The sequence below is a fragment of the Acanthaster planci genome, linkage group LG13 (genome assembly GCF_054643075.1).
Source record: "Acanthaster planci isolate LZ-2023a linkage group LG13, COTS_SCS, whole genome shotgun sequence".
Lineage (NCBI taxonomy): Eukaryota > Metazoa > Echinodermata > Asteroidea > Valvatida > Acanthasteridae > Acanthaster > Acanthaster planci.
The window spans coordinates 10,265,919-10,287,626 of record NC_141789.1 but is presented as its reverse complement, the minus strand read 5'-3'; the positions used below and the strand labels follow the sequence as shown (position 1 = coordinate 10,287,626).

At 40.2% G+C, this 21,708-nt stretch overlaps 1 protein-coding gene across 1 annotated transcript; it reads right to left on the bottom strand.

Moving 5' to 3' along the window:
• Positions 1-326: 326 nt before the first annotated feature.
• Positions 327-20,597, bottom strand: LOC110985113 (casein kinase I). Its single transcript, XM_022245890.2, has 7 exons — positions 20,185-20,597; positions 19,110-19,216; positions 11,210-11,336; positions 10,508-10,606; positions 9,944-10,083; positions 6,256-6,409; positions 327-5,335 (listed from the first exon to the last, which is right to left on the bottom strand). Exons 1-7 carry the CDS (start codon positions 20,308-20,310, stop codon positions 5,084-5,086), a joined length of 1,005 nt encoding a protein of 334 aa, XP_022101582.1. The 5' UTR covers positions 20,311-20,597; the 3' UTR covers positions 327-5,083.
• Positions 20,598-21,708: the final 1,111 nt, after the last annotated feature.

Sequence of the window (21,708 nt, the reverse complement as noted above, 5' to 3'; positions counted from 1 at the left end):
AAACCGAACCCCTCCTTTGAATATCCAGTGGCTACTGCTCTGTGAGAGGGCATGCGGCGCCCTCCTCAGAGACAGAATTTGAGAAGATAATGCTTTGACCAAACCCACTACAGTCAAACCTTGTTAAATAAAAGGTCCTCCGGACTTGGCAAATTACCTTGTAACAGGAACCTTGTATTATCGGGGAAAAAACAATGAAAAACAAAGGGTTGAGACCTCAAAATTATCCTTGTTCAAAGTAGAAATCTTGTATTAACAATGCTCTTATGTTGACGAGATTCGACTACCATGAAGCCACAATTTACACGATAAACACCGTCAACACATTTTTTCCTACCCTCTCCAGGGCTATTTTATTTCACATTTATAAACAACTCTGCCCTCAATCTCAACAGAAAATTCTCATGTCTCCAGAAAGCTAAAATACTAGGAACCCTGAAAAAAAAATAAAAACCTAGAAATCTGGCTACGGAGGACTGGTACCGACTGCGCATTTTAGAAGTTCCAACATGAGAATTTTCCATGTTGTCAGATTGCATGGCTTGGCATTCGTGACAGTGTACATGGTATTTACACATCTTTCACGTGTTCTTGTGCAGCAATAAAAACCAAAACAAGAAATGCGAGACCTAGCACACAGTTGACGACAAAAATACTTGAATAAAAACATCGAAAGAAATTCTGGCTAGCATAAATTAGACAATTAAGAGAATAATTTACACCTATGGATCTTTCTTTGCTATCTATATGCCAAAATGAGAGGCAGTGCATACAGGAGAATCAGATGAACAAAATCAGTTTACCCACCAGTAATGAGTGTTCACTGGCATACAGCCATGTAATTCTCCAACATGCTGACTTTTCACTAATTAGTGATGTATGCTGAATAATAGGCACATGTTCAAGTAACCAGTTTTACTGCATTATTTGGCTTAATGCTGAACTTACACCGCTTAATTTCATCAGTGATCTACATCTTCAAATAAATGAAACTTAACAAGAAACTTGGAAACCCTACAGTTCATTCATGATGTCCAATTCAAGGGAACATGTGCTTCTTTACATAAAAATGCAAATGAAAATTGATCCTACTGATCCAACTGAAAATTGATGAAGATGTACTGCGGAAAACTAGCTTCTTTAAACATGAATACAAACTGCAGATAAGTACAAACTGGCACAGACAACAGTACAGACTACTCCCGTGACCAAAATTAGAGGTTATCATGGCGGTAATATCACACTGAATCACTTATGTCCAGGATCTGCACTCCTCAAAATGCACATCTCCCTCAGGTTCAAGAGGACCCAAGGGAGGGGAAGAGGCCAACAGGGGACCACGACCGACCCCGAAAGAAATTTTTTGATGAGAAAATGTCTGTTGTGGATTCGTTCGCTTCCCTTCCTTCCTGCGAGCATACAGAGTCCCCATATCTAGCCTAGAAAAAATTCCAAATGTTTTGTCCCCCCTCCCAAGAAAAAGTTGTTCCCATCTCCAATTTATTTTTGATCAGCCCTTGACCAGAGTGTGAGGCCACCATGGTAATGACATCTCAGTGAGTTAGTCTACAGCTTCATCTGACTGGCCCATGTTTCTGTGAATGTATTTCACGAAGTGTGTTCTCGTTTTGCAATATAAATTTCACCTCTGTGCAAGAGGCTCCTCCATGTTTGCCTGTTGGAAATGAGACAGAAATAACAACTAATAAGCTGTAAAAGAACTCTGTTCACGCATTTTTAAAAGCTCTAAACTGTTCACCGCTCAGTTGAGCATCTCACAGATACAGTGCAAAGGCCCTCCCTGAACTCAGTTGACAAAAAAAAATATATATATATGTGAAATCTTTATGGTGCATATACGTGTACTTGCATTCAAAGCATTACCCATCAGAATCGACTGAAAATATTCACTCCGTGATGAACTGTGAAGAATTATCAATCAAACAGGTTAATTGCCATAAGTCATTAATGATATTGCAACCTATATCTTTTTTCGTGCTCAACTCATTTTGGCAACCCATGACGGTCTTGCTATTTAGCGTTAACACAAACAACTAGTGTCAACAAAACGTCAACAACTTGAAAACACCCTCTAAAGATTTAAAAGTGGTTTTATCATAATTTATAGACTCTAAGACCTGGCACTGTGTAAGAGAAACATTAAATTCGCTTCCAGATTTATGCAAAAAACGAAACTTTTTCGTGATGTATGGAGGCCGCCATCTTTCCTTACAAGATGGCGGCTGGTCAGACTTCACAAGTAGGCCCGAATTTATCGCTCAAATTTCCACACTCAGAAAATCCTTTTACATTGATACATTGAATCTGACAAGTATGAGCCTTACTAATATTGCAAATGTAAAATATTTTCATAAAAATGCTCAAATATTTTGTTGACGCTCTGTTGACACTTGTTAACGCTAAATAGCATGACCCCCCCATGATAAAAGCTTCAGAGACTGTTATCCACACACACCAGAAACAAAATAAAACGATCAACTGTCCTTGACCAGTGGAAACACTGAAACTCCAATTGTGTACAAGTATACAAGTTTATAAAATGTCAGAATCTGGTAAAATGTGCTGCACAAGATGATCTCGTTTCCTGATATCTTTCAGCCTCCTAAAAATCACAAAATGGTCTCTTCATCTCTAGTCTAAAATCCTCACTGTGGAGACATGATCATTCTATCAATAAATTAATTCAACTTGCAAAGTATCACTATCCACACTTGTTCGGGTTTGTATTAAACTATCAAGCAACTTCTCCTGACTATATATAGAATTTTTTTACAATAAATGTTGAAATCCAACACTGCTTGTCCATCTACGGGCCACCTTCAGAGAGTTGCTGATCAGTAAAGAAAACAGTTTATTTAAAAAAAGTGACACGACATCCATTTTCCATCCAAAACCACTTCTTGTTGTGTTGGAAGAGTGCAACATCTACTACCTCTCAGAAAGCTAATAGCTTTCAGAAACATCTGGTCATCAGCTCTACCATAAGAAGCTTCCCTTGGGCGGGTTCCTCAGACAGAGCTTTTGTCAGTCATCATTACAATGCACACGTTATTGTTTGGTCTCTCAGTGGCATAACCTAACACTTGCTCAGGTTTTGAAGGGGAGGGTATTAAGTTAAATAGAAGCAGGGGAGATGTACAGTCCTTGCTTCATGCTGGCCTATTGCTTCCTTTTGTTAAAAACAAAGGCCGAATAAAAAATATAACAAAGTTCAGAAACACAACTACCATTCATAAAACAATGTTATTTGCACAAATTTCCTTATAATGCAAATTACAGAAGCTTGGCATGCTGTCGAACTGGTGACTGCCTTCCATTCTTTCGATGATTGGAACAGAATGTGCTGTTTTTATAAATAAGACAGAGCTTTATTTACAAGATGGGCGTAAACTGCCATTAACCACTTGCTGCCGGATGGATTTTTCTTAAGCAAGACAAGATGCCGGCTCTTTTTAAAGATTTTCCGTTTTCAAAGTTCTTCAAAAATTCATCATTTCATTTTATGGCCGTTTATACCAAAATGAAGGACTCTTTGGGCACTATTCTAAAGCTGACAGGTAAAATTCATTGACTCCTGAATATTTCAGCCCAGCCTGCAGCCTTGGAAAAAGAGCCCAGATTGTGCGGCGTTACGTATGATTCTTTTGTTCCCGAAACCAGCACAGTGCACTGCTGACCTCTTTTCAATAGGGGCCAGATTAGCGTGCAGTGGTGCTGTGTGGCTTACGCTGCAGTGGTGGAGAGCTTTTGTCCTCGGTGGTAATCCGCTCGCTCTAAATGCCTCAAACCTTGGTATTCTGTTTCAGAACAAGGCTGTATTATCTCCACTATTGACAGCCAAAAAATGCCGGTAATGCCCAGCAGCTCAGTCTTTTGTGCTGAGCACCGTCTTTTGTTATAAGGCCCAACTCTTTTGTCCCAGTTCCAGGCTCCCAGGCTCTGCACATAAAGCCTATGTACTCGAAAACGGGTCGCCCGGCAGGAAGTGGTTAAGTGATACCTAAAGTGCATATTCAGCAGATTTGGTACACTGCATATCAGTATCAAATATTGTTACCAGGGCAACGGCCTCATCAAGGACATGCTCAGATATCAAAGGTTTTGATTAATGTGAACAAAACAATTGCAGTAGGGGAGTGTTCCTTCAGAACGGTCTATGCACAAAGCGGACCATTCCCACTGATACGCAAACATCCCCATTGGAATGCCAGGGTTCTAGTTGGAATAGTCCGACAACTACCAATGTTCCTAACTTTTTGAGAGCATCCTATAAAACAGGGTAAATGTGTACTACTCGTAACAGCTTCCATGCACAATTGAACCTAGAATGACTGTCGGTACATAGGGTAATTCAGCCACAGACTTCCAGTGCATTCTGCCGAGGAATATTTTGCTTATGGTTTGAAGTGGACTCATATAATGACACATGAGGAGCATTTCTCCTGAGGTCGTGTTGAAGTAAAACACAAGCAGTGTATTGTTGAAGTACAATTGCCATCCGCTGCTTGCATCAGCTGGCTGGCATCAGCTTGATGCAAGCCTAGAAATGGAAAAATAATTTAACAGTAACTCACATTTACAGTGTCTTTGTATATATTAACACTTTTCAAATTTATTAGGCAATGCCAAAACACAGAACAGCATTTCTGACTCGAAATCATAACCTGTGCGCTCTTGGGTGCTCTTTTTGACAAAACTCATCAAAAACCTCTCTGGCTGTTCTACCCTGTGCAATCTGAGACCAAACAAAAAACAAACCATAACTCTTTGATTAGTTACTTAGTGATAACAAAATTATACAAAACATGATACATCCGGAGGGCATCATAACAAAACAGTCCTAGCCAACACACGGACGGGAAAGAAGTATACTGGAGTAGGGACACTGTGTGCACAAACGCACACACACAATCTGATGGAACTTTCCAAACTTAAAGAGAGGTGGCATTTGAGGTTTAGGCCAGACTCCCCTTTCTCAGGACTGACCATATTTCTTTGTCCTGTTTTGCGTCGCACAACTTTGTGCCCGCGGCAAACAGGGGGTGGATGGTGGGGGGGGGTTTCAACGCTTGCTCTTGCTTTTGCTCTCTGTGTGCTTGGTGCCGCCGGCAGTGCCGGCGTTCCCCTGAGCGGCGACCTGTGACGTCGTCGACTTCTGCTTCAGCATGGTCCAGTCAAAGGTGTAATCGTACTGGTGGTTTAAGGTGCGGAACAGGATGCGGAAAAGCTGCCGTAGGTACATGTAGTCTGGCCCCTCGTCAAAGCGCAACCCACGTGCATAGTTGAGGTACATGGCAAACTCTGCCGGAAAGCCCTGAAGAGGTAAAAACCAATATTTCATAAAAAGTAAAAAAAAATCTGTGTGAGAAATTCAGTGACAGTCACTTGGTTAAGAGCTGATCTGCATCATACTGTAACTACAAGTACACTGTAGATACAACCTTTGTTAACAACGGCAAACCTCAATGACAGTTTCAAGGCAAATGGCAGATTGATCAATATTCTAAGTTCCTAGCCATCTACTAATCCAGTTACTTAAGGACATATTTAGTTACTTTAAAAAAGGATAATTCATAGCCTGGATTGTGCTGACAGAGGGTTGAATGGGAAATTGTGGCTTCTTCTCCCACTGAAGCACGGATTCCCGGTAAGCGGGACTACTTTCGTTTCGAGTGAGAACCTTGCAAGCCTGAAAATGTTCACTGCATTGGACTGAGTAGTTGGTGCTTTGATAGTTTATGCATCATTTTAATTCAGGCAGGATATACAACTTTTCCTAGTGTCAAGGCCACAAAATGCTCACATTCTGGAGAAACAAGACGGCTGCCAACCACTAAAAATCTAAACTCAGACCCGAGTTTATTAACATATTGTGACTTTGCCTGTAACTAAAAATTACAGGTCCTACATTTATTTCCAGGACTGACTGTAGAAATTCTTCTGTAGATCAAGTATTTGAGACTTGTTGCTTCCAACTTGTGGGAGAGGGGAGGGCTGGATTCCACTCAAACCCCCTTCCCCAAAACTTAAAGGTCTATTTCAGATTGAGGAAGTTTGGAAGGGAAGATAAAAACTGCCTCGGCTTCCTCCTGTCAGGTCAAAATGAAAAAGTACCCTTGTGGTCATGATCTCCAATCTCAAAACTTTTACCTTGCTCCTGAGCAGCTTTGTTTCTGTCCGATTTTGTACTGTTGTCTATGAGTGCATATTTAGTGCTCTGGAACCTAATCTTACCTTACACAGCACCTCCACAGGCGTGGACATTTTCTTCTCGCTGATCTTCTCGTACTTCTGTTTCTTGGTGGCAGCTTTCAGACCCTGCCATGGTAGACTGGTCCTGTTGAAGTACATCAGCACGTAGCCCAGAGACTCCATGTCATCCCGTCGACTAAGGTAGAAAAAAACAAAAAAAGGGGGAGGTCAGGTTGGCATGGTGGCTCTTTTTCCCAGGCCCAGGTTCAACCTAGGTTCCACAGAGGTGAACATGTGGGCTGGGTTTCCATCCCCTACTTAATTCTGTGGGTTTTCCGTAGGATATTTATCTGGGGTTTTCCCTCCCACCAGTAAACTGGGCATTTCTTCACGGTCCTGTTTGTTTATTATCCTGTCACTGGCTGAATGACTAACATAAAATAAATACAAACAAACACAGAATTTGGAAAAGTTTTGAAACTGGTCTTGTGATTTACATCTGGCCTCTGAAAGCTGAAACATACGGAATAATTCAACTTTTGACGTGCAAGTAGAAACATACATACAGGACACGCCACTGGCAATGTGCAGGTGGAACCATGATTGGGGAAAACCAAGGGCACACAGCAACAAGGCATTTCACTTTCAATTATTGGTTTTTAAGAATTTGATAGCTAACCAAAAATTGCACCAACTCAAGCAAATTCCTGCTGAAGGCTGCAGGATGAATCCCCTCCCCCACCGGGAAAAAAATCTGAACAAAGGCGTCTCTCCATACGCATGTACATATGTTTTTTGGTTGCATTGCGTACACGATGCGTTCATGAGTTTCACTTTCACAGACACAAAAATTGACTCCAATAACATAACACGTGTGTGTGCTGCGTTCAGCCGTCAAAATCGCCCTAGGAACGCGCATGTGGAAAAGTGCCTTTTATCATTTGGTTAGTAAGGCTATTACTGCAGACTGTAACAGATTTTTCTATTAATTCATAGTGATTCAGATCACGTAATTTCATAGCTACATGTACATGTACCCAACATGAAATGTCCAAAATATCATAAGAATACATGTAGGTTGCAGTCTTAATGGTTTTGACAAGATGAACTTTGCCAAATACTGGAAGTACAAGAATTACTGTCATTTCATGTGACCCTGATCCCTTTGTGGAACTAGAAGCAACATTCTTAGAAATACAAAAAATTATCAAAATGTATACTTTCATGTTCCAATATTGAGTAAATAAATTTGGTTCACAGTGATTTCGTGCCACTTCCTAGTATTTTCCAACTTTGCACTCTTTCACTTGGACAGGAAGTCAACTCAACTTTAACATCACAGGATTTGATGTTTGCAGGATGCACACCCAGAAACTGTAGAACTAGTAAAATGAGAAAACCACCCTTCCTGTTCATGCTGGAAAAGCTGTGTATAACATGTCCCCAACGGCTGGATATGAATCAGTTTTTTATAGTGATTCATGAGACGTGGGCACAATGCATGAATCATGATGGTTTCTATTTTTTTTCACCATCGAGAAGCAGCAACGATCACAGTTCAGATACAATTGGACAAGACTATGCAGAAACCCCGTTGAGTGGAAACCAAACCTCTGAGCCCAACAATGACCCCCGACTGTGACATATATGCACTGGCCATATCAGTTTCTGTGGGTGTCCATCTTCCATACCGATAGTATCATTCTTTAATTCTGTCGAATGAGTGTGGGTAAGGTATGTACACATGCATAATTTCCACTTGGAAGACAGCCAGGGACAGGAGGCTTGATCTTCTTTGTGAAAACTGCACATGACTTATCGTATGCCATGAAAGAAGATTCCAAAGATTGACAAGTGCACACTAGGGGTGTCTTGGCGTGCATGTGGGTTGAGGTTTTGCCAAAATTCTACCCCACATTGTACCTATGTTTACTTCCCTTATTAGGAAGGGTTCAAATTGGCTGGGAACAGTTTATCATTCTGGTAGAGGATTTTTGTGATTTTTTTGTAGAACATCAGCTACCTTTACCATTTTATTTTTGCAACCAGATTTCTAATCTTACATGAAAAATCTTTCCCAATAAATATGGAGTATCAAATGGCATCCAGCTAGACTGAGTGACAAAGCAGGCAATTTCCGGCCCCACGGATCAGGGTATTGGGCATTCTGTCATCTCCCAAGGAAATGAACAGCTCGGGGAAATTGAGACAGGCATAATTCTACGAAAGTTAGGATCACGGACGTCTTCCTGCTTCCTGACGCCACACTGAGTAACAACAGAATTAATGACAACTATACAATTTACATAAGGCATGTTCTTCATAAAACGGACCAAAATGCAACCTGATTACAATATGTTTGTTGCGAAGGTTATATTTGACAGAATTTTGATCACGTTCGATAATTTTGACAAAAAGTGCATAAAGTTCAAGAATGCCGAAAATGCTGTCACATGTTGTGCTTGAAAATTCCATGCGCGATTTTCATTTTGCCGGTTATTTTGGAGATAACCCCGCTGAAAATAAAATTAAAATTAACAACTCTGAGCATTAGATTTTCATCATGAATCGTATTTTATGTCTCAAACGTTATTGTTTTGTGAACATTATTCAGAATGATGGATTTTCTTTTGAGAAAAATTGTTACGAAGAGAAAAATCGCGGAGTGTCGCCATTTAATGGAGGGGTTCATGAATATCAAATAAAAAAAAATTAAATTAAAATTAACAACTCTGAGCATTAGATTTTCATCATGAATCGTATTTTATGTCTCAAACGTTATTGTTTTGTGAACATTATTCAGAATGGATTTTCTTTTGAGAAAAATTGTTACGAAGAGAAAAATCGCGGAGTGTCGCCATTTAATGGAGGGGTTCATGAATATCAAATAAAAAAGAGGCCGCACTATCTGGGTTGATGTCAAAGGTCAAACAGGCCATGATGCAGCAAAATGTTTCTCTTACGTCACCGCGAGAGATTGATGGAAGCTGCAAAATCGCCACAATCGGTATTTTGGACTTCGGTTTTCGGGAACATACTTGAAGAAAATGTGATCGGTCCAGTCGTAAAAGGATGATGGTTTGGCGGTGCTTTTTTGCACTCTTTTTTAAAGCTTGTGTTGTACATCGATATATGGATTTTACTCGCTTTTTTTGCTGTCGATTTTTTTGACACTAATGACAGAATCGAACGGCATTTGTGACTGCCGACTTTGGGACCCGATTAATTGTGAGAGGTACTTTTTTTATTTAGTGATTATGGTTTTAATATGGTAAATATTATCACCTTTCACCACATACAAATCTGTGTAAAATAACCTCGGGGATTATCACTCCTCAGTAAATTCTGTTTGCTCGGTTTTTAACAGGGAGTTCATGTCCCTCAAAATTGCTAACGTTCGAGACTTTAATTAATTAACTCCAATTAAGTTGAAAGGTCATCATTGTTCCAGATATATCAGCCATGACTTCCCTCATTACATCAAACATTATAAATGCTGTGCTGTGCACTTCAGGAAAAATGAACCCCCAAAGTTGAACATTATCTAATGGTCCATATTTTGAGGAACCTGCCATAAATGAATGTGCGTCTTACTACTCTGCTGCAATATTTTGGAAGGAAAACAACCCTTAAAATGGAGCCTGAGGAGACCCTAAGGAAAGTTTTGGTCCTCGGGGATCTTAGACTGCTACCCATCTGAATAACACAAAGCAGTGTGATTTACATGTACCTCTGCTCAATACCCAGATGTGCATTAATACTGGCGTATCTTGCTGTGCCTGTTAGGTTCTTGTCTTCCCTGTACTGGATGTGAACCTTCGTCCGTCCGTCCCGGTACTTCTTGGCCAGCCCAAAGTCTATCACAAATAACTGTCAGGGAGAAATACATGTACATTAACTAGTTAACTAAAAAAAGCAAGTTTACTGATAATAAACTCACGTCCCAGATGATTTGAGAGGACAAAGGTAGAATTTCTAATAAATACAGTAATAGCACAGTGACACTCGGTGGTAGTAATACACTTCAGTGTAGTGTGGTGTACAGAGGTGATAGAGTTTTGTATGCATGATACCAAAAGCCTTGTATTACTTCAGCCTTTTCTTGCATCTGCTGGGCAAAAAGGTGCGACAAAAAGAGTGAAAGACTTAGAGAAGCAAATGGGTACCAGCAACGGAACTTTTCGTCTTGCTTTTGGCTGGTTTTGGGCCAGTTAAGGTAGGTACATGTACTTATACATGTATGTTGAACTGACTGAAGACAGGTACATGTAACACAGGGGCAATCTTATTCTACCTGATTGCAGTGTCTCCCAATGCCCATGAGGAAGTTATCGGGCTTGATGTCTCGGTGGATGAAATTCTTTCCGTGGACATACTCAATACGGCTGATCATCTGTGGGCAATCATTGCAAATTTAGAGTTCCCTTTTCATTTTGAAAACACAACCAATCCCTTCCACACTTGATCTGTAGTTGTGCGGATAGCAGTAGTCATTTCACTTATTTTGGGGGGATTGAAAATGTTGTGGAGACAGAGAGAATTATTCAAATAAGTCAATTTACGTTAATTTGGCTTTAATGTGACTGACAAAGAAATATCCCAAATTTGTCCCCATAACTGGCAAAAGGCCTTCCTGGTGCAGTCAACTCCCATAATAACAAAGGGACCAAGGACCAAATTACGTTTTATAACCAAGTCTTTGATATAAAAGGAGCAGACAAATGAAACAGAAAGCAAGAATTCAAGAAATTAGAATAATCAGAATTTGTTATTTATAACAGTAATTTGTAATACATATAACATTGTTCGTTATAATGACAGCTGACTGTACATGTATTTGCCTTCAGGATATCCTGGGAAAATGGTAAAAGCCACTAGCAACATCACTCAATTATGAAAAAGTGGGCCTAATCTCCATATTGTAGATATTGTTGGCATGGCCAGTTGCTCCCGTTACTTTCTTCAAGGGCCTTCTTTTGATCAGGCAACAACCCACCTGGTCAGCTAACATTAGGACCGTCTTCATGGTGAACCTGCGACTGCAGAAGTTGAAAAGGTCTTCCAAACTGGGACCCAGCAGGTCCATGACCAGGACATTGTAGTCTTTTTCTGTGCCAAACCATCTGCAAATACAAGGTGGATAGATGGAGAATTGCTGTCAATTATAATACAGGGGCTACACGTACATGTACGTGTACATGTACATTAATGCAACTAAAATCTGTTATTACACAGAATTACAGGGTTACAAGAAGTAAACTGAAGTTGCTTTTGTGACAACACGCTAAATTCCCATTTAAACACAACACATGGCACCGTAGCTTAACCCCTGGTCTTTTCCACATGTAAATAAAACACTTCAGTACTGACACTGTACCGGTGCTTGCATGGAACAGTAACCCTGCAAGCACATACAGCATGTACATGTACTTATGAAAATGAAAAAGTTCTGTAGCCTGTTGCAGAGGAAGAGATAATTACCCTACTGAGCACTGTAGGCAATTGAATCTCAAAGTGCACATACGAGTACGGTACACAAAATTACAGAGGGAAAAATGTTTCTTGTACACCATGTAATTTCATTAATGAGTGGTGTTTCACGTTGAATTTCTTCATTAATTACCAGTACTTCAGCCGAGTGCACCATGTACTGGTATAGACCAGAATATCTGATTGCACTGTTCAATGACCTTGGTGTTTAAATTAATCCAAACATGGGTTTGCACCGGGGAAATGTAAATCAATTTTGGATTCTTGCCCTGCCAGACATGTATTTTAACACTGCACACTCAGTGCATTTCCCCGAAGGCCTGTGGAAAAAACAACAAGCTACTCCGGTGCGACTCAAACTCACCAACCTCCTGTGTATTAGTGCAGACGTCTTAAGCAGGAGGTCGTGGGTCCAAGTCCCACTCGAGTATGCTTGCAGTTTTTTTCACAGGCCTTCGGGGGCATGCACTGAGTGTGCAGTGTTGAAGTACGCGTCCAGCAGGGTAAAAATCCAAACTGACCTTTAGATTATTTTGAGAGATACTAAAGGGGGGGACACCCCCTCAAAGTTGAAACCTGATTGTTTACAAGCTTCAGGATGTTCGGCAGAGATTCATAATTTACTTGGATAGGGCTTTTCACCTTGGATGACGCACAGTACCGGTATGTACCACACCATAGTAAAGGTGTTTGTTCATTGATACGTGTAGAAAAGGCCATGTACATGTACGTGTATTGGGACTTTACGGAATAAAAGGTACATACATGTATACCAATACATGTAGTTGAATAAAGTTTATGGCAGCTTGAAAATGAAGGTACAATGTGTACCGAACATGTATCAGGTAGACATACATGTATGCATTCTTGTTTGTTATGCATTTTAGAATCTCACATTTGCTAATAGCAAATGAAAGTGAGCAACATGTGCACGGATCTAAGTACATGTACATTTACGTACATGTAGATGTTTTCTTCAAATCATTCGGATACAATTACATAAATAAATATTTCCAATTTCAACAAAAATGTCAAGATAATCCATCAGTCATGTTCTACAAGTACAGCGGAATTTAGTGTTTTGATGAATGCTGATTAATTCGCGATTAACACACCACCAAATTCACTTCAGGTTTAGCAAGTGGAATCACAATTACTGGACAGAGAAACGATTCTGAAAATGCTACCGGTAGATGCACCAAACACAGCCCAGTACACCGTACACTGTAAATCAGAAAACTAACGATACATACACTGTACATGCACAAGCATTAATATTTCCCATGCACTGCAGGAATAATGTATGTATGTACATGTCTTGTTCACAAGCACTTGTTGACGAAATTCGGATACTGAAGACTAAAGAAATACATGACCTGATGGTTGGTTCTGTGTACATGTACATTATGGTATGATTACTGAGCCCTACGTGCCCAAGTACATTGTCTTACTTGTACATGTGTATGTACATGTGCTACACACCTGACATGTGGTGGCTCATGGTCTCCGTCAACCACCGTCTAATTGTTATTGTGAATTGCAGTCTCTATCTCCTGATTCAACGAAAGTTCATGGCCAGGCCAGATGCTAAGCTACATACACCTATAATGTAGCTCACCACATTGGTTTCAAAGTGATACAGTATAAGAAGGGAAACAAAAGACCACAGAATATCCATCACAGTAAATGTGTTGTCTGTGCACAGCACAATGCATTCACAAAGCACATGTTCATCATACATGTGCAGCTGAACCTTGTCCAAAAGACTTCCTCAGACTTACATGTAGCACATTACCTACATGTACATGTACCTTGTTCTTAAAAGGAACTCTCTATCATCAGGAACGAACACAATGAAGAACAAAGCGCTGGGACCCTACATGTAAAAGTGTCCTTGTGGTCTTACTAATGAGGCTTGACAGTAATCGTACACTGTATGTGTAGGTATAAGGTTTGTAACACAGACATGCCCATCTAAGAAACAATGAGAAAACTTCTGTAGGCAGTGCTAAATTAAAAATATTTGTGGTCATGTACATTGTACAGGACAAAAGCCAGTGAAGAATTTTTTCCAATTTGATAGAAAACAAATGACAGACCAAGTCAAACGGTCAAGGCCAGATGTCTGTATTACCGGTACATGTACCAGTATAACAATGGGAATTCAGACATCATGTTAAATCTCGTTATTTAAGATGAGTAAGCAATGAACTACAGTAGTACATGTACAGTGTTACATGTACTGCAAGACCTGTACCACTGGATCTGATTGCATTGTTCAACGACCTTTGGATTATTTTGAGAGATACTGGTAATGCTCCAGGGCACCTCCCTCTCAAACTGAAACCTGATTGTTTACAACCCTAACTCTGGACAGGGAGTTCAGCAGAGGTTCACAATTTTCTTGGATAAAGCTGTTTCATTTGGATGATGTACATGTACATGTGTATGTACTGGTATGCATTCATATGCATACATGCATTCATGTACATGTTCTGTACAGCACATGCTGAACAGGATTTACTGAAATGCTTCCCTTCTTGTACTGGGTTATGTTTGTACAGATGTGCGCAGTACATTAATTTTACAAGTACGGTACAATGCAAGTGTAGATTGCCTATGGTACAATTAGTCCCATTTGTAAAACAATGGTTACTGCAGTTCAAGGATTGTGAAAAAATTCAGGAATATTTTTGCGAAAATCTTTACCAGTGCATGATGTACTGGTCACAAAGAGACAAAAGTCTTGATGGAGAGTAAAAACTATTGTGGAAAAATTGCATTTGAAGTTGGTCTCATTTTCAGCTGCATACTTCCCCAGTATTTAGCACTCCTTTTGACTTAACCAATACTACTGTACCTACATGTACATACACGTACATGTACATTCACCCTGTATGTACATGTACATGTACTTCATGAAAGAATGGTTCTTAAATAACACAAAAATATAAAGTAATATTTATACAAATCAATTAAAATTGTTTATTTTGTAAACCAATCATACATTTTTGACAAAAAACAAGGAAATTCCAATCATTAAAAGACTCTGTACATGTGTCTTTTCAATATTTAATGGCATGACTGTGAAGGGAAAAACAAAGAAATCAGTTGATCTGAGGAAAAGTTGTATGCCTAGTCAACAAACAAGTTTGGCTAATATGAGTACATGAACATGTCATGTACCGGTATGTGTATAATAGCGCGCACAGTACTATATGTAGTACATCTACATGTACAGTATACCAGGGTACAGATGCATGTACATGTACATGTACTGTATGTACCGTACATGTACCTGCAGACCTATGCAAAATTGATACATTTATACATGTATTTCTGGAATGGTGACAACAGCCCTCCCCTTTGCTTTCTGAACTTTCAATATTCAGTCCAGCAAACAAAACCTAACTGCATACAGTGCCTGTGCCATATGCTGTTGTACATGTACCCTGTACATGTCCACATATACATGTACCAAGCATTACATATTCTAAATCAGTGAATTACCTAACCACTATCTATTGTTGACTGCCCACTGCTGGAAAAGTGGACAGATAAGGGCTTGGTACTGTGTACCAGTACATGTACATTACACAGGTACATGCACAGTACACATTTACTTAAGCAATGTACCGTACATATAGGCCTACATGTACATGTACAGTGGAGGACAGTACATACATGTACATTGTACAACAGAAGCATATTGTACCCAGTACACGTACCGGTACACATGTACATGTATCTACATGTACACAGAATTTGAGGATGTGACACTGCTCAGATGGAATGACTGATCCTTAAGTTAAATGAGAGAAAAAAAAGGAATCTGATCAAGGCTGACGATAAACCTTTCAGAACAATTGTACACTGGTTTGTAGACTGTGTACACATGTACATGTTTTGGACCATACAATGTTGCACATTCCAGTCACACCGGATAATTTTCCAACTTGGTAACAAGATTTAATTTCATATGCACATAAAAAATTTCTGTCATGATTTTACCAATGGAGTGAATTTTTACATAAGTTATGTTTGCAAACATGATGTACAATGTATATGAACATGTACATGTACACGTAATGTATACAATGTACATTTTTAATCAGTCATAAATAAACAAACAAATTCTATGAACCTTTTGAAACCTTTCAAAAAATGATTCAATGAAAACTAGGCTAGTTTTGATTTCATCACCCACAGATTAAAAACACAAACAAAACAAAACCACAGTGGGATCAATTACACTGCACTGTACATGTACACCTGTCCAACAAAACACTGTCCAAGGAGGACTTTGTGATGAATCACACATGTATGACCTACTGGAACATGTGCAATAGGCATTAACAGCCAGACAACATCCTTGGCATGCAGAGACAGGACTGGTGGCTGGATGAGTCAATGACCACAGACTGCACACAGTGCAGGGGGAATCTTCCACTGCTAGGGTCACCCATGTACATGTATGCACAGTGAACATGTGCACTGCACCACACACATGCCAGTATACCGGTACATGTACAGTACATACGGGAGGGGGATGTACATGTAAATTTATGTGTACATGTACATGTACTGTAGGATCCATAGACATGCAAGAGTAGGATACAGTACCGGGGTACATGAATACATGTCGCTTATACCGTAGGCAAGAGTATGGGTACTTGCACCCCAGTAAACATGTATGAGCCACTGGCCTCATAATCAGCTGAGGATGACTCAGGCACCATTTCAGCAGAAAAGGCTTTTACACTGTGCCAAGAAATTCTGCTCACTTCCCTTGAAAAATGATGAGATCATCTACTGGGTCTGTGGATATACCGAATCGTACATGTACATACTGTACATGTACTAGTACACTGTACACGTACTAGTACACTGTACATGAAACGTGTAGAGTGGAATTCATGTACATACAATGTACATGGTACATGTCCGTGTCCATACAATGTACCGGGTACAGCTGCACGTTATAACGTACATGTACAACAAGTTGCTCCGACACATTGGGTGGAATGCTTCAGGTGCTGTGACTTTTCTGGGTTTAAATTATTAGCTAACATGGGGGCATGAGCCCTATCAATGATGACTTTATGTCTCTTTTCTCTCTTGGGAGGGTTAGACACCTTCAACTTTAGAAACCTACAATCTACAATTTTTGGGTCATTTGACCTCAAAATTGTGGATTAATCGTAAATCGTACATGTATGACATCCACAAAAAATCTTGTAAAATCACATCCCTGAAGATGTGCAGTGCACTTTTAACTACTGTATATGTACATACATGTATCAAGTTTGACAAGCTAGTTTTTAAATGAATTGTAATGATTATTAAAATAAATTAATACATGTAAAAACCTCGGTCAGTCTCCCTATTCAACGACGTGCAACTTGACCATGTATCAACATTTGATAATGCCAGCTGAGAAGTGATAATGCCCGTTGAGTAAATCATGTGCTGGCACCTGGACACAAGAGAGTCTGTGTGCACCCGACGTGCCATGTGTGCACCAAGTTCATTGAAAGGGATTCTGTTGGACAACTTTCAAAAAGAATAAACCATAAATGGACGGGGGTGTTCGGAAAATGAAAATAAAGTTTCAGAACAAAATCACTGGAAATCCATCATGTGTTGACTTTTTTGACTCTATGAACAAAAAGGTATTTATGAATGGGAATACACATGTACATGCGCTTGGCCAGTCTTAAACTAACGTTAAGACCTTGCACAGAACGATTGCTGATAATGCCCTCGCTGCATTAGTTGCGTCCATTCTCCTGAGCGACCATTCTCCAGCCAAGCACATACATGTACGTCTATTTAATTTATTCCCTTCACAAAAGAGGGTGTAAACAATTAGGGAATTTTCCAGGTACCAACACATTTCCATGAATGGAACACATGTATCAGTCCACTACTGGAACATTCATGACATCCTTGCGTAAGTCTTATATAGCTACAGTAGATACAGTGTATAGGTATACGAGAAATACTTCACAAGCAGTAATCAGTACATGTTAAAGGTTCATGTGCATGGTTGCAAAATTGGTAAAATCATAAAGAATATTATATGGAACTGCCAAATACTCCTTGAATGGAGACGCTCAGAAACTTCCTCCTTAAAAAGTAAGACTTATTTCTTAGTATTGCCAAGAAAGTCAATTCCGACAGGTCCGGCGTTATGAAATTTTGTGATTTTGGGGGCAAAGGTGACCGACACGGATTTGGCTAAAATGTTTACTGCAAAGAGTACTGGAGGTATCTATGAAATCCTGAAAGTTTCAACTTTAGACACTTCCCCATGGAAAAGTTAGGCTCATTTCTTACTCTGGTCTAGAAAGTCAATTCCGACAGGTCCGGGGTCATGGAATATTTTGATTTTTGGGGGAAAAGGCGACCGACACGGATTTGGCTGAAATTTTTACTATAGAGAGAACAAGAGGTATCTATGAAATCCTGAAAGTTTCAACTTCAGAGACTTCCTCCTTGAAAAGGAGGACAGATTTTGTTATTTAGATTTAATGACAATGAATGCACAAAAGGTTTTCTCGAGCCTATCCTGGAGGAAAAGAAATGCTCTCCAACGTGACGTCATACGCAGGGGGTCTATTTCTTGAAAAAAAGTAGTACATGTACACATAAAACCAGCCAGAATGTTGTTGTTTTTGAGAAACAGAAATTTTGTTCTTTGCAAGCGATGGTCTGCCAACCATCGTTCACAAATTTTCATTCTAAATACCAATGTCTGTTGATGGGCGCCGATTTTGAGTGTGGTGTGTGCACTGAACTGAAAGAAGAGGAAAATAGTAAGTGTTAGGGAATCAAAAGAGAAAATGGTTTACTTTGAAAGTGACAAAAAGGGATTTTCTTAATGTGAAAATGGTGCGATCTCACTATCATCCCTGAAAGATAATGGTAGGGTCCAAGCTGTCAGTTGTGCGCGTACATGTACGTGCTTGGCTATTCATGGCTAGTGTTTCTGAGCTGTACAGCTAGAAGATTTTGTCCATAACAACTACAATTTCAAGGTTAACCCCCCCTTGTGTTCAAATAATATTATTTCCTCTGTGCCTATAAAATGTAATTATTTGAAGCATGCCGTTGTGCTCTGGCTGCATGTGTGTATGCTCCACAGAGCCACTTTCCCATGCTATAACCGGCTCGTGTTGACCGAACTGGACTTTCCATCTTGGCAAAAGTGCCTCAGCGAATTTTTCCAGGGGGAGAAGTTGGCCGGTACAAATGACCGCACGGCTCAGTAAAAGTAACCAACAGGGAAGCTTCCTGGGATGTTCGTAATGGACTTAAGATGGGAAAAGTAACCATCGTTTCGATAAGTTTGACCCAAAACAAGTCCAGTACGGACAGGACTTATGTCTACAACGAACTGGTACCTTGTGTGTGGTATACCGGTGCCTCCCTGAAGAATTTTATACAGTTTGCTTTCATACAGAAGTTGTGGATGCCTTGCTTTCACTGCTTCAAGTTTCACTGCAACCTCCTGCAACAGACACAAAAAAGTCACGTAAGTGGGGGGTAACCATTATCAAAGAGAACAAAAATACTAAATAACTATTAACTGCAGATATGGCCATGTTGCATGTGCGGCCTGCTGGTGAATTTTACTGACCAATCTTTTCCCTACCACAGATTTGTGCTTTGTACTCTGAAATGTGACCGCAAAATGGTGCTCTAAAAGAAATAGAAGACTAAAACAGAACCCAGAGTTTCATTCACAGACATCACTTGGCACCCTTGGTACTTGTCAGTTGTCAGCGTAACAGCCAGCCATATTTTAGTGCAGGACAATTTAGTAATGGCAAACGGAGGGAGCGAAGCGACTGGAGTCATGTGAGTCACAGTCAGGGCCCTAAAGAGGACTCTAGATTGCTTTTTCAGTGAGTTTTTCTTTCAAAATTGATTAAAAGTTCAATTTTTTTAATGACTTCCAGGTAAAACTACGGGTATGAAATTTTCATAGTGACTAATGTTTTTTCTGGGATTTTTAAGGATTTTTGAGCCGGTCAGCGAGCTGTTTCATCAAGCTTAGTGCCCGACGGTAGAACACTGTGAAAGAGACCTCTGACCAGTGCGAACTCGCGTAGCAATAACACTGGTACTAATAATACAATGTACATGTACATGTACTGATATGTATACAAACACTACGAGGGCTGTGAGACTGGTCTGAAAACTTTTTTTCCAGTAAATATGTCAATATTTTACCTGCAAAATCAGACATTTTAGGGGTTTTTTTTGTACTAGTAGGCCTAGTAAGTCGGCCAAAAAAAACCCCTAAAATGTCTGATTAAAAAATGTCTGATTAAAAGTACTAGGCCTACTGTTAGTTTTAGTAGGAATAGAAGTACAAAGCGTAAATCTGAAACAAAAACCGATTTGGCTCAATAATTAAACAACTTCGAAAATGGTAGTAGCCTAGGCCTAAAGGCACAAAATTCCAAACTTTACCTCCCCGTTTGTTATGTTGATGCCCAAATAAATATCACCGAACGACCCGCTGCCGATTTTCCTCACTAGTTTGTACTTTCCACCGACCATGAATTCTGAGCTGGATTTCGCACTCGTCGTTGTCATGGTGGCAGTCACAGTTTGCCCAGGAATGGAGAGAAAGTCGGCCAATACGTCAGTTTGGGAAAGAGTTCTCCTGGAGTTTAAAAAGGGGGAAATTCGGGACGTGACTCACTGCGGAGTCGTCTGCTCCTTCGCCATCTTTAGCTTACTGTTGTTTGCTACACTGCACTGCACTGCGGTGTTACCGTGTGGGTACTGTGTCTATGACTTGCATGCATTGGAAACCGTTGCATTGACGATAACTGGCCGGACAGCTGTGATATGATAATGCAACATATAGACATAATGCAGAGAGAGCGCGCCTTGCATTGTGGGAGTCTGCTGGGCTGGCCGCGCCGGCCGAAACTCTTCCCCTTGTTACTAGGGGCAACTAAATTTGCATATGGGAACGCCCAAACCCGCTTCTTGTCGATATATCCACGGTCACGCGTCAAAAGGCGCTGGTTATGGGTACGGGTGCACTGAACCAATTCAAGCTCCATTGAAAATAGTGTAAAATCAACCAAGTTTGGAGCCCCATGGCAGGCAACTGAAGTCCCTGACACCTCTCAAACAAAAAACAATGTGTTGTTTGGTCTTTCAGATTTCATTTGATTTTCAATTTTTAGTTGGTTAACCAATTAATGTTTTTATTATCCGCCCAAAACAAACTCACACCCCCCCAAAAGTGAATGTTGCCAAGGCTTCCCAGCGGCCATTTTTCAAATGACATCCCTCACCTTCCTAGGGGTACAGTCCACTAATTCAAGCCCCATTGAAAACAGTGTAAAATCACCATTCTTCAGAGCTCAATAACATGCAAGCCAACATCCCTGAGGTGTCTCACACAAAAATTTAATTATTATTCAGTCATTAATCTTTCAGTTTCTTTTCAATTTTCGGGGGGTTAACCAATTACATTTTTAATTATTCACCCAAAACAAAACCAACCCCCCAAAAGTCGAAGTTCCCAAGTCAGCACGCAGCCATTTTTCAAATGGCAACCCTCTACTTTCTCGGTCCTTTGGGAACATTTGTCAACCGTATTTTTTATCTCTTCCGCCCTCAGATGGAAGCCCAAAGAACCAGGGTTTCGATCCTGGCAAAGATTTACACAATCTCACCATTTTGGGGGCCAAACAATCCCCTTTTTCGAAAGATACTGCGGGGGCACTTTTAATGCTAATGAGCCTGGCGGAAATTATTGCTTGAATTAGTGGACTGCACCCCTAGGGCTCTTCTGACAATTTCAATCACAAAACTTATTCAATGCAGTGCATGGATGGGCCGTTTTCCAACACTCAACTTCGTCTCCGTCTCAGCTGCGTCCCCGAAACCAATCCCCGATTGTGGGCCTGAAGCGTTTAAATCAAATTGGATTATTATAGTTTTTTTGCTCTCTTGCATCTTATATAAATGATG

Coding starts and splice junctions, on each gene's coding strand:
- LOC110985113 (XM_022245890.2), bottom strand. CDS start 20,310: ATGACAACGACGAGTGCGAAATCCAGCTCAGAATTCATGGTCGGTGGA. Junction 10,607..11,209: donor TCCTAATGTTAGCTGACCAG/GTGGGTTGTTGC, acceptor GATTGCCCACAG/ATGATCAGCCGTATTGAGTA. Junction 10,084..10,507: donor TTGGGAGACACTGCAATCAG/GTAGAATAAGAT, acceptor TCTCCCTGACAG/TTATTTGTGATAGACTTTGG.